This window comes from Podarcis filfolensis (assembly GCF_964270895.1).
Source record: "Podarcis filfolensis genome assembly, chromosome: 3".
In the NCBI taxonomy this organism is placed as follows: Eukaryota; Metazoa; Chordata; class Lepidosauria; order Squamata; family Lacertidae; genus Podarcis; species Podarcis filfolensis.
The window spans coordinates 98,790,681-98,804,452 of NC_139606.1; the positions used below are offsets into that span (position 1 = coordinate 98,790,681).

General features: G+C 46.6%; 1 protein-coding gene across 1 annotated transcript in view; it reads left to right on the top strand.

The window, feature by feature from the left end:
* PKDCC (protein kinase domain containing, cytoplasmic) overlaps positions 1-13,772 on the top strand; it is a 43,674-nt gene that overhangs the window by 14,480 nt on the left and 15,422 nt on the right. The window contains exons 2-5 of the mRNA XM_083605277.1: positions 5,575-5,697; positions 7,058-7,329; positions 10,140-10,219; positions 11,448-11,555. Coding sequence (XP_083461403.1) covers positions 5,575-5,697; positions 7,058-7,329; positions 10,140-10,219; positions 11,448-11,555 — 583 coding nt within the window. The remainder of the gene's footprint in view (positions 1-5,574; positions 5,698-7,057; positions 7,330-10,139; positions 10,220-11,447; positions 11,556-13,772) is intronic.

Genomic DNA, 13,772 nt, shown 5'->3' on the forward strand with positions numbered 1-13,772 from the left:
CCAGAAGGCCCTCAGCGCCGGACCTCAGTGTGTGGGCAGAACGATGGGGGGGGGGGGAATGCACCTTCAGGTATACAGGACCGAGGCCGTTTAGGGCTTTAAAGGTCAGCACCAACACTATGAATTGTGCTCGGAAACATACTGCTTCTGAATAACAGTTTCTGGTATTCTACAGGAAGGGAGAAGGCTCTTCTGCTTGAATCCTGCTTGCGAGTTTCCCACAGGCATCTGGTTGGCCACTGTGAGAACAGAATGCGGCCTAGATGGGCCATTGGCTATTTTTATGTTCTTAGGTTAGGGCTGTCACTGGCATTGCAGCCAGGCTAAGCAGGCAGGTAGGAAGTGCCCAGGCACAGACAGCCAAGGTGTCCTTCTGTGGCTCAGATTGTGAACCAATCCGGAGGAGAACTGGGGCTCAGCATTATGGGGCAGGGCAGATTCATAGTGGTTCCTCCCCTCCCTCTGGAATTTGCCAGACTCCCTAGTTCCATTATTATTTATAAAGTGCCACTGGAATAAATGACGCTTCCATAGTAACGTAAGCAAAAGGCAGGCGTTCACCACTGAAATTTACACTGTGTGCCAGTGTGTATTTATTTTCATTTAGCAAGATTTTTTTGACCACTTGATCAAAACTGTCTAAGCTGTGTACACAACTAAACTGTCAAGAAAACACAGCTAGAATACACACAAAACCATTGATGTAACTGTATATAGGAACGAAAACACATGCAGATAAAATCTGGGAAACATTTAAAACTAGTATAAGTAAACAAATTATTGGGGTGGGGGTATCTCTCTAAGTAGGCCCATTGATGATGATGATGACAACAACAACAACAACAACAATTAATTTATTATTTATACCCCACCTATCTGGCTGGGCTTCCTCAGCCACTCTGGGTGGCTTCCAAAAAAATATTAAGATACCGTAATACATCAAACATGAAAAGCTTCCCTAAACAGGGCTGCCTTCAGATGTCTTCTAAAAGTCTGGTAGTTGTTGTTCTCTTTGACATCTGGTGGGAGGGCGTTCCACAGGGCAGGTGCCACTACCGAGAAGGCCCTCTGTCTGGTTCCCTGTAACTTGGCTTCTCGCAGCGAGGGAACCACCAGAAGGCCCTCAGCACTGGACCTCAGTGTCTGGGTAGAACGATGGGGGTGGAGACGCTCCTTCAGATATACTGAATATTGAAATTAGTGAATTTAGCTTAAGTCATGTCTACACTGAGTATTTATTGTGTTTTTATCCAAGGTGCTCAAGGTGGCATAGATGACTCTCCCCCTCCTCATTTAATCCCCACAGCAACCCTGTGAGGCAGGTGAGGCTGAGAGGCAGGGACTGCCTCTCCCAGTGAGCTTCACGGCAGAGTGGGGATTTGAACCCTGAGTCTCCCAGGTGCCAGTCTCGGGGTTTGTTTCATTTGGGGGAAGAAAGCTGGGGGGTTAAGTCAAAGCATTTGTGGATGTAGCAGGCTTTAATGTTGGTTTGGAAGAGAGAGAGAGAAGAGAGGCCTAGGGGAATTCCAGGCATTTGGAGCAGCGAGGGAGAGTGGTCAGAGGCGGTAACTAGAGCAGAACACCTCCATGCAGTGCCGGGTTGGATTATAGGAAAAATGCCTTTCTGCACTTGCATCATCCTTGCTACATAGAAGCTGGCTTTTAACTGTTTCTCTTTTTGGAACATTTTGTCCCTCCCTCCCTCCTCCTCCTCCTCCTCCTCCTCCTCCTCCTCTCTGGGCATAGAAAAGCAACACTTTTGCTAAGGCCTTTTCTTGGCATGTGTTCTTTTCGACAAATCCAGCTTTGGAAATCTCACTTAAGCCAGAAAGGGTTTTCTGTTTGTCTATCTCTACCCATTGACGACAGCTTACTAGGGGTCTTTTATTTTGTGTTTCGAACATGTCGGGTTTTGTTTCCTGTCTGACCTTTGGCTTCTGTTTGGGCAGGGGGCGCGTCTGAAAAAGGGTTCGTTCTCGTCGCCGTAATTTGTTGTTCTCTCCCACCTCCGAAGGAAATCAGAAGGAGCAGAAAAGGCCTGGCTAGTGGTGCAGTGGTAAAATGTGGCAGATACACACTGCTTGGATGTGCCCAAGGAAGAATTCGATGGGTGGGAGAAGCCCTGAATTAGATGCAACAGAAAGAGGTGGAAACAAAACCTATAGTGGTTAAAGTGAGGTTGAGAGGCCAGAGTTTGAACCCCCACTCAGCCATGAAGCTCACTCAGCCTAACCTACCTCACAGGTTTGTTGTGTGCGGGTAAAATGAGGAGGGGTAAAGAACTGCGTATTCCACCTTGAGCTCATTGAAGGAAAGGGTGGGGGAATATACATGCAATAATAATTAAATTAATAAGGGGGAGAGCGAGTGAGCGAGATGCAGGTTTGCAAGCTTCACCCCCTGGAATTTGGCCCTTGGCAGAGTACGCCCAACAAAATGCAGCCGTCTCCAGAACAAAGGTTGACAATCTGGGGTCTGGGGTCACTGCAAACGGTGCACAGTTCCAAAGGATTTTGCTGCCTTCACGTTGTTGTAACAAGTAGCGTTTGGCATTGAAAACTGCTACTAGTAGGAATCACTGGAATTAACAACTAATCTTCATGCTGTTATATGTAGGCCTCCATCCCAGAATTGGCATCACTTTTAATTTGTCTTGGTGGACTCCAGGCAATTCCTCAACACAGTTCCCACTGCTGATGTCCTTCTTTTTCCCCACCTGAAGGTGCCAGCTGCCTCCTGCTTCTGTTTGACTTTTGCTTCTTTCCCGCTTTCTTGGCCTAACACTCCCTTCCCAGTTCTCTGCCCCAAAAATTAAGGTGTAAGAAAACTGCCACAAGTACAGATCTGATGCCAAAGTGTCTATTGCTGGTTTCAGTTTCCTCCCCCCCCCCGCTTTTAACATTCCCATTTGTCCGATGCTCCCTTTCCTAAAAGCAGTGTTTTGATGTGCAAAGGCACTTATTTCAGACAAGGAGTAATTACTTCATACAACCATACATTTTTTGAAAGGCTCGGTTTCCCCAGACAATGACAGATCTCTGGCATGGGGTTGCAAGAGTCAAAGCTGGTGAACGTTCATTTGCACATTTTAAAGCGGCAGTAACTCCTGTGCAGACTTACCTGGGAATAGGTTCCACTGGAAACATTTGATTTTGAGTAAGATTTCTATAGCAGGGGTGGCTAACCATTTTTTCAGACTGGGTACCACCTTGAAGCTTGATCAGTCCCCCAAAGGGCTGTGTGTCAAAATGTGTGTGGCCAAAGTGCAAAAGTAGGTAGGGCAATGAAAAAGGGGGACACACACAAAAAACCCCTTTGTATAGCATTGCACGGTAAAATTCTCTTGCTATGATAGAAGGAAAGATTGTGGCAGCTTCTCCTTCCCTTTTTCCCCTGGTTCTACTGCCCATCTCCTCCAATACAGTGGTACCTCGGGTTACATACACTTCAGGTTACAGAGTCTTCAGGTTACAGTCTCCGCTAACCCAGAAATAGTACCTCGGGTTAAGAACTTTGCTTCAGGATAAGAACAGAAATTGTGCAGCAGTGGCACAGCAGCAGTGGGAGGCCCCATTAGCTAAAGTGGTGCTTCAGGTTAAGAACAGTTTCAGGTTAAGAATGGACCTCCAGAATGAATTAAGTACATAACCAGAGGTACCACTGTACAGTCATACCTTGGGTTGAATGTGCTTCGAGATTAGCACGTTCGAGTTGCGCTCCCCGGCAACCCGCAAGTCACGGAGCCCGTGACTTCCGGGTTTCGCTGCTTGCGCATGCACAGATGCTCAAAATGATGTCACACGCATGCGCAGAAGCGCCAAAACGTGACCCGCGCAGAGGCGCGGACACGGGTTACGTTTGCTTCTAGATGCGAACGGGGCTCCAGAACGGATCCTGCTCCCATCTATAGGTACCACTGTACTGTTTAATTGCTCATTGTAAATAGGCCAGACTGCATTGAAATATCTAAATTAGGGGTGGCTTATACATGGGCCGATTCTGACTCCCCACTTTTTTTGTGCACTCCCAAGACACCCCCTCTCAGTAATTTTTTTTAATGGCTGCTCCCGTGGGTCCCATGTTGGAATCAATATCCCCCATGCCCTGCGCAAGAGAGAGGTATTGCCAGGCTTGGCAAAATCCTGATGTTTAGGGGATCCCCACGACAGCTCAGTGGGACCTCAGTGAGCATGTTCAGTGGTCCCAGAATGCTATCTGAGTGTTGAGGGGGGCATAGTAAACCAAGGAGGGGGGGATGGGCTGGACTGAACAGGAAGCCCTGCACACTGCAAGATTTTGTTGTGGGTTCCACTTGTTTCATATTATGTTGGCAAACCGTACCAAGGACCTACCGTATTTTTCGCTCTATAACACGCACCGGACCATAACACGCACGTAGTTTTTAGAGGAGGAAAACAAGAAAAAAAAATATTCTAAACAAAATAGTGGATATATGATTTTTGTGGTTCATGCTGTGGCCACAGACATGTGATCTGACAGTGAGTTTGGAGTAGCCCAATGCAAAAATCCTGAGGATCCATGTGGATCCATGCTTTGTAACCATGGAGGAGGGAAGGAAGGGGAACCATGGATCCTCTGCTCACGACTGCAGCAGATCCCCCCCGCCACCCGCAGGCATTCGCTCCATAACACGCACAGACATTTCCCCTTACTTTCTAGGAGGAAAAAAGTGAGTGTTATGGTGCAAAAAATACGGTAACTTTTGAAAAGGTAGGATGTAACCATTTTTAGAAAATAAATGCTGATCTTTTCATTGAGGAATTTCAAATACACTTCTGAACAAACACCAGGGTTTCTTGACATGCTATTTGGAAAAAAACAAAAACAAAACACTACTGATCTAAGGGGAATCCTTTATAAATTATTTGCTGTTGAAGATTTTTTCCCTCCTGTATTACAACAGTGCATGAACACAGCACATGTTTTATTTCAGTGTTTATTTTCTTTAGTTTATTTTCTAAAAATATATCAATCAATAAATTTTTTGACTTGTCTGTCAAGCTGTATTTGGGGGTGGGTGGGGATTTATTGATGTAGTCCAGCCTTCCCCAAACTTTACCTTCCAGATGTTTGGGACTACAACTCCCATCAGTTCCAGACAGCATAGCTGGTTGAGAGTTGTAGCCCAAAACATCTGGAGGCTGAAGGCTCTGGGCTAATGTGCAATCACTTAACTTGTGGAAAGGTCTCCCCTCTAGATGCAGCCTGTAAGGTGATGGTGCTTATCTTCCACCTGTAAAAAACCTCCCTGCATCTAAGCACTTAAAATTTCTAAACTAGCCTTCACTCCATCCTCCTTGAGATACTAGCTTTCTGCTTGCGGAGGGTGGGAGCTTTTGGGTAGCAGAAGATTTAAGCAAACAACCCCTCTTCCTTCTGCCTAAACTGAAGTATACCAAAAGAGCAATACTGTCAGGTGAGGGCCTCTTAGTCTCTAATACACACCGGAGGGGGAGTTCAATGCACTGATGATATATATATATATTTAAAGCATGCTTACGTTCAAATAATGTACTTGTACTAATGCCTCCTTTCCTCCATCCACATTTGCAGCTTCATGGATATTGTTACCAAGACAGCAATGACATCGCAGACACCCTGACTGCCATCACAGAACTGGGCTCACCTCTGGAGATGATTCAGCTTTTACAGATTTCCTGGGAGGACAGGTTTCGCGTAAGTAGAGTTTCAAAGCTGCAATTTGAAGAGGCATTAACCATTGGTGGAGGTTTCAAAATATGTGTGCAGAATGGAGCAGGATCCCCAGGACCAGTGCAAGGCAGCTGGCAGCTGAATCTTACTTTGCCCCCTGTGGTAGGATAACATCACTGCACCTGAGGAAGCATGATAGTTTGGGGTGGCTGGGACAGACCATGAAGCATACAGAGCTGTTTCTTTCAACAAAGTGGCCTTAGGAGGAATAGACCAGAGGCTGCCACTTGCCCCCTTCCCCCTCGCATTGGCCGCCTGAGGCAGTTGTCTCACTTTGACCAACGGTAGGGCCAGCTCTGAGGAACACACCTGCTGTCTCAAAACCATCTCAAAAGCAGCTGGTTGGGTGAAGTGGCAGCACTGCCTCTGCTGGGCCCTCTCCTATATTGGTGGTCTGTGGTGGGCTTATGTGAGAATGGCAAGTGGCACCACTGTGATCAGCATGGAGAAAACTTTGAACTCCCGCAGTGGTGCATTCCAGATGTTGAGGACTCCAGTTCCTGTGTTTCCTGACCATTGACCATGCTGGCTCTGGTGCATTGTAGTCAAAAACGTCTGAAGGGTACTCCTTTGGCTTCCCCTGCCCTTGGGTGATGCTGTGTTGTGGGCAATTTTAATGGCAGCTCCTAGCCACCTGATGTAGAGGATCGAGGGCAAGTGTCTGCACAGCAAGGAGCCCCACTAGCTGCCTGAGGATGCTGTCTCCTGATGCTGCTTCTGGTTGCCTCCAGAGCTCAAGCCCAGGGTTTCCCAAACTTGGGTCTCCTGCTGCTTTAGGACTACAACTCCCATCATCCTTAGCTAGCAGGTCAGGGATGATGGGCACTGTAATCCAAATACAGCTGGTGACTCAAGTTTGGGAAACCCTGCTCTAGCCCTACAGATGCTGCTGGGGTCCCCAGCCCCTCATCAGCCCCAGCTACCATGACCAGTGGTCAGGGATGATGGGAGCTGTAGTCCAATGATATACGGAGCACAACTGGCTCTTCACTCCTCCAGTAAGCCAAGCCAGAGATGGGATTTGCAATCGGTCTTGCAGTGGTGTGTTGGCTTTCCAAAGATTAATGTGTGCACCTATGTGGTAAGCCTACATTTCCCTCTGGGACATCTAAGGGGACAAACTTGTGTGCTGAAGACCAGGGGAAATGATGGAGAGATCCTCTTGTGTGTGCACTTGGCTCTTGCAACCACCCAATCTGTTTCTAATGATGAAAGGGCTGTTGTCTTTTTAATTTTTTTTCATGCTCTGCAACAATAAACAGATCCTTCTAGGACGGCCTTGTTAGGGAAGCCAGGCGTGACAACGTGGCTCTTGTTCTTTCAGATCTGCTTCAGCTTAGTTCAGCTTCTGCATTATCTGGCCCACTCTCCCCTTGGCTCCGTGACTCTCTTGGATTTCCGACCCCGGCAGTTTGTGATTGTGGACGGAGAGCTCAAGGTGACGGATCTGGATGACGCCAGCATCGAGGAGGCCTCTTGCACGAGCAGCAGGGATTGTTTCATGGAGTTCCCGGCAAGAAACTTCAGCCTGCCTTGTTCTCTGGAGGGCAAATGCCAAAGTATGAATGAGAAGAGGAATCTTTACAATGCCTACAGGTATCGAAGCAGCTGGAAACGAATGGCTATGGGCTGTCAGGAGTGGGAAACCTTTGGTTCCCCCCTGTTGAGGTTCACATTTCCTTGGCAGTGTTGGGATCCACCTCCAGAGCCCTTCCGAATGTTAGAGATGGTTTTATTTCAGGAGTGGGGGACGCTACCATAGGCTACATTCCCTATGTGGCCCTCCAATGTTGCTGAATAACAACTCCCATCATTCCTGCCCATTGACTGTTAGGGTTGATGGGAGCGATAGCTGAGCAACACCTGGAGGACCACGGTTCCCCACTCTTGCCTTAGGGCCTGCATGCTGACAGCGAGCAACACCAGATCCCAAAGTGGGCAGGACTGTCTAGTGCATCCCGTCTTTTTCTGTGCTATCTCATCTCTCACCCTCTGTGCCACCTTCCACCATCCTGTCCATTTCAGCTCCATCCGTCTCCAGGGTAATGTTGCACCCTGGGCTCACTATCTGACTCACTATGGAGCAGTCATATTCCCTTCTCGGTCTCCCCAATTTCTCACCTACTTTCTTACACCAACTCTATGGGGCTGATGACAGCTCAGCTGTCCAAAGTATGCAGACTGAGCTCCCCCAAATCTTGAGGGCCCGGTCGCAGTAATGGTGGGCCTTGTGGCCTCCTCCCGACACACATGATGTCACACGCGCAGTGACAAGCTCTCTCTCATTTCACATGAAACTCTGTGCCTCTGCTCACACAAAACATAAAAGAGAAAGAGACCCTGAAAAAAGAAGGGCCTGGAGAGTCCCGCAGTGTCTGGTGGGCTGCATGAAATTAGGACAGGGGGTGTAACTTCCTCACGACTTATTTTCTTCTTGATTATCCAGAAGGACCACATTTGGAAGGGATGTCTTTAAAGACGCGCAGCAAACACAGTCTGGCTCTGAAGGCCAAATAAATGCTAAATTTAAAGTGTTACATTACTCACACTTTCTCCAAAAACACGCTCAAGATGTTTGTTTTGAAGAAAAATCAACTGCAGGGCCCTGAACTGCAACATACTCCCAACTCAAAGTAAGGAACAGCAACAGATTCTTGCTGAAAAAAAATCCCCCCTTAGCCTTTTGCTTCTGAAGGTGAAATTTGCCACAAACAGTACATTTTGCAGGCAATTGGGTACATGTTCTAGACATGAGCCCTGCAGCTGATTTTTCTTGAAAATATTTTTTTTAAAAGCATTTTGTTTTAAAGTGTGAGCAGTGCAAAGTGTAGTTTGGCCTTGACTCTCTATGGTTCATTTGGTGATCAGGATCATATGTTTACTCCCCATGTGTCTTCATGTTCTCAAGGCATGGTTTGAAGGCATGCGATGTAGCAATTTACTGAAGCTAAGCATGTCTAGGTCTGGTCAGTCCCTTCGGTGGGAGACTGCCTGGGAACCCTATAAAATAAAGCAACTCTTTATAGTGTGGCTCATACAAAACCACTCATCAGAGCTGAGAAGGACTTTAAACTTGAACCCAGCTCTGTATTCTATTTGCAAACCAACAAATCTTATATTAATTATTTCCTATGACTTCACTTAACACACATGCAGCAAGTGTTTTTATTTTCTCTCCCAGGTGTGAGCGACTTTTTTATATAACTGACAGCAGGATCTATGCATGCAGAGAAAATGTTATTTCTTACTTTTTAGGACAGGCGTAGGGACAGGGCAGCATCCATTGAAATGTCCTATTTATGTTACCAATCTGCCCATGACATAATAATTTACGTCTCATGGGTCTGTTTATACTGTCCATCTTGTTAAAAGTCACTCTGAAAAAGAGACTTGATAGACTGCAATGGTAGTATGGGATTGGCAGAAGAAATTCAAATTTCATATCCCTTGATAAATCATGCCATTGTGGTTTAAAAATTTTAGTTTTCCGGTAAGTTTTGCCATTTCTGTATATTCCAAAGGTTTTTGATCCATTCTTCTTTTGGAGTTTAGTTGATTCTGCTTAACATTACCTGCACCCCATCTTGAGACTATTATAAGCTCCAGACTTTCAGCTTACAAATATTGCTCAACTTCTCCCATTCAACCCACAAGTTTGATTAACATCAAGCCTCCAGAAAAATTCTAGACAACTCAAAAAAGTTTAATTGCTACTTAGTGACATTTTGATTGGTCCAAATAAGGTTATTGCCTGACTTTGGAGCCTTTGTGTAGCAAATTATGCAGAGCCACTAATGAAAATAGGCTCATTTAAAAAAGAGAGAAGGGGCGGGGGGGGGGGGAACCTATTATGAGGCATTGTAACTCAAATTCCAACAATGTGAATTAGAATTATAAACCAAATTCTGTCGACTGAATTCTGTGTCTTACATAAATTGTGTCATATGTGCCATACTTTTGCCGGGAAGCACTGAAAAATATTAGTGGTTTGATGTCAATCTGGCTGGTTGCTTTTTGGGATTGGACATGTGAAAGACGTTTTGAATTTACAGTCCTTAAATAAATAAAAAGCCTTGTCCAAGCAGAGGCAGACAGCTTTACAAATAGATCAACTTCATGGTGTGTGTGTGTGTGTGTGTGTGTGTGTGTGTGTTTTTACTTCAAATCTCTACATTAATAAAGTATTTACAGGTAGTTAGTTACAAGGTGGCCTTGTCCAAAGCAGCTCTGTCTATGCTTCACCCAGCAGCTGTGTGAATATAGCCGCAGCTCTATATTTAATTATAGAATATGATTCTATTTCCTGCATAGCTCAGATACTTGTAAATTACTGGAATTTTATTATTCATTTATGATGTCCTGCGGTTACTAAACTCGCAAAACTAACAACTTTCACTTCTTTGTAGGTTTTTCTTTACTTATCTTCTGCCGCACAGTGCCCCTTCATCCCTGAGGCCATTGCTCGATGCGATTGTCAATGCTACAGGTAAGGAACGTGTCATGATCTCCATTGGATTAAACTGAAAGCTTCCCTTCTCTCCAGCATCCTGCATCACACTGTGGCCAATCCAACGCTCTTCCTCCGTCGGAAGACCAGAACTCATGGGCATCCTATGAAGCTGAGCGCTGGAAGATCCAGGACAGAGAAGAGACAGAGAAGATGGATCTTGCTCCTACAGGAAGCACAGTGATGGCCGCCAACCTGGATGACTTTAAAAGAGGATTAGATGCCTTTGTGGAGGATAAGGTTATCATGAGCGGCTATGAGCCATGATGGCTGTGCTCTCCTTGGTCGGAGGCATTAATGCTTCTGAATACCAGTTGCTGGAAATGACAGGAAGGGGAGAGCACTGTGGCGCTCAGATCCTGCTTTGTGGCCATGGGCATCTGGTTGGCCACTGGCCTGATCCAGCAGGGCTGGTCCTGTGTTCAAGAAGTCTGGATGTAGGATTTGAAGGCAATACAGTGGTACCTCAGGTTACAAATACCTCAGGTTACAGACTCCACTAACCCGGCAGTAGTACCTTGGGTTAAGAACTTTACCTCAGGATGAGAACAGAAATCGTGCAGCGGCAGCGGGAGTCCCCATTAGCTAAAGTAGTCCCTCAGGTTAAGAACGGACCTCTGGAATGAATTAAGTTTGTAACCAGAGGTACCACTGTACAGTGGACGCTTGGGTTGCGAACGTGATCCGTGCGGGATGCACGTTCGCAACCTGCAGCATTCGCAACCCTCAGCGGCACGTCTGTGCACGCACGGGTTGCAATTCAGTGCTTCTGCACATGCGTAAAGTGCAATTTAGCGCTTCTGTGCATGCGCAACCTCTGAAACCAGGAAGTAACCAGTTCCTGTACTTCCGGGTTTCGGCAGGTGTGTAACCTGAAAAAACACAACCTGAAGCATCTGTAACCTGAGGTATGACTGTGGAGAGGTCTATCATCCCCCAGCAACTGGAATGCAGTGGGGGGAACGTTAAGAACATAGGAAGAGTCTGCCAGGGCCCCCCATTTGCTGCTCCTTGGAGAAAGACAGAAGTATGATTAATAATAGTTTCGTTTGTTCTCCCTTGCTGCCCCATCTATTGCCCCCGACTTCTGTCATTTTGCCCCCTGTTAGCCTCCACAATGAAGCTACACCTCGCCTGTCTAAAGCTCCCTTAGCTGTTGTTGTACACCAGGTTTCTTTCTGTCTCTAAGCTGTTTCCCTTGTTATAGGAGAACTTCAGTGGGGAATAGACGAAACGGCTGCTCAGCTTGAAAGAGTTTTGCATTTATACAAGAGTGGCGTGTATCTCCAGAATTCTACACGAACACCCCGGTCAGGTAAAGTATCATTCCCTGTGGGGCAGCAAATTAGTCCTGACTCAGGATGGCTGCATGCTGCCTTTCTGGCTAGGGGCCTGGTTGTTTTGTTGCAGTCCCACATGGGTCTTGATGGAGGGTGAGAATTCAAAGCAGCGCCACCTTTTGGTCTTCTTCTTCTTTGGCGATCACTCGTAGCAGAGTAAGATTGTCTTCCATGAACACAGTCTTAACAGTGAGATCGTAAGTGACTGTGGAGACCAATTCTGGATCCAAATGTCCTTTCACAGTGGGGACATAGGTTTCTGGGCAGGAGTTGATCGCAGTGAGGGTTTGGCAAGCATGCCTTCCGCCTTGCTCATTTCTCCCTTTCGTCCTGAGTTTGAGTGTCTTCAACGTCCATGACACCTTTGGTAAAGGCTGTTCTCCAATTGGAGCGCTCGCAGGCCATTGTTTCCCAGCTGTCTGTGTTTATACCACATTTTTTTAGATTTGCCTTGAGAGAGTCTTTAAACCTCTTTTGTTGACCACCAGCATTACGCTTTCCATTTTTAAGTTCAGAATAGAATAGTTGATCTGGAAGACAATAATCAGGCATCCAAACAACATGACCAATCAAACGAAGTTGATGTTGAAGAATCATTGCTTCAACACCGGTGGTCTTTGCTTCTTCCAGTACACCTTCTGGTAGCTCACTGACAGATCAGGGGTGGGGTTGGTAAAGGTGTCATTGGATTTGGGGTCTCAGAATCCTAATGGTGATTGAGCATCAATCTGTCTGTGTCTTTTTATCCCGGCTTGAGGTCTCTTGGCTGTGTGGTGCTATCATATGGGTAGCAGAACTATAGAAGTATTATCAAGTAGCATCCAGGTAGTCAGATGACCTCCCAACCACCCTATGGGTAGGCTTTGTGTATGGCTAAGGACCAGAGGGATGAACTAAGTCGAAATTTCAGTGAGGGGACTGTTGTGGGAGTAGTTCCAATCCTGGTTGTTGGGTTGAAACCACCCCTTAGGGTAAAAGCTGAAAGTTCAGAGCTCTTGACTGGGTTTCCATTCTGTTCCATAATTACTTAGGGAGGAGATGAGGCTTGCCAGTGTGGACAGCTCCAGGGTCAACATCTTAGTAAGAAACTGACAGGAAAGATTGGTACAGGTGCTCCTTTAACTTTTCATATTTTGCCGTTTTCCATCACGCACTTTGCTGAGTGACAGTGTCAACACAGCCCAATTGCATTTCAGCTGCACAATCCACCCTTGGTTGGGAGAGTGCCAGGATGCTGGGAATTATTCTGGGATGTCTGCTGAATCCAATTTTAACAGCATCATTAGAATAGTACAAGGTTCTGCAGAACACCCTAACAGAAACAGTGCGTTGGCCTGCTAAGATGGAGCAAAGCTACGCTGACATTCAGCTGGAGTAACATCTATTCAGACTTAGTTTTTATTCCTCGGGAACTCATATAACAGCAACTTGTTAGCATCCAACTACCTCTGCTTTGGGGACGCGGGTGGCGCTGTGGGTAAAACCTCAGCGCCTAGGACTTGCCGATCGCATGGTCGGCGGTTCGAATCCCCGCGGCGGGGTGCGCTCCCATCGTTCAGTCCCAGCGCCTGCCAACCTAGCAGTTCGAAAGCACCCCCGGGTGCCAATAGATAAATAGGGACAGCTTACCAGCAGGAAGGTAAACGGTGTTTCTGTGTGCTGCGCTGGCTTGCCAGATCACGCTGGCCACGTGACCCGGAAGTGTCTGCGGACAGCGCTGGCTCCCGGCCTCTAGAGTGAGATGAGCGCACAACCCTAGAGTCTGTCAAGACTGGCCCGTACGGGCAGGGGTACCTTTACCTTTACCTCTGCTTTGGAATTGACTGAGATCCATTTTGTTTAGAAACCATTACGATAGTTCTCCCTAAACTGCCAGAAGAGGCTAGGCTTTAAATCACAATAGTTTTTAATTATCTGTACATTTCATCCCTGGTCCAGAATCCTACCTGGTATCATGCAGGCTATCCCATCTATTTCAGTGGCAGCAGCAAATCTGCCTTTCCTGTTCAACGCTCGAATGCCCTCTGCCGCTGCTGGACTGAAGGTTCCTTATCAATGTATAGGTAAAAATGTTTAGAATAGCCTCGCGATTGAGCCTGAACTGTTTCCCAAAGCCTTTTCCCATGCCCAGTTAGTAAGGGAAAGTGTCAGTGGAAAAGCAACTTCATGAAAGTTCTTGTCAATCTGAGCTT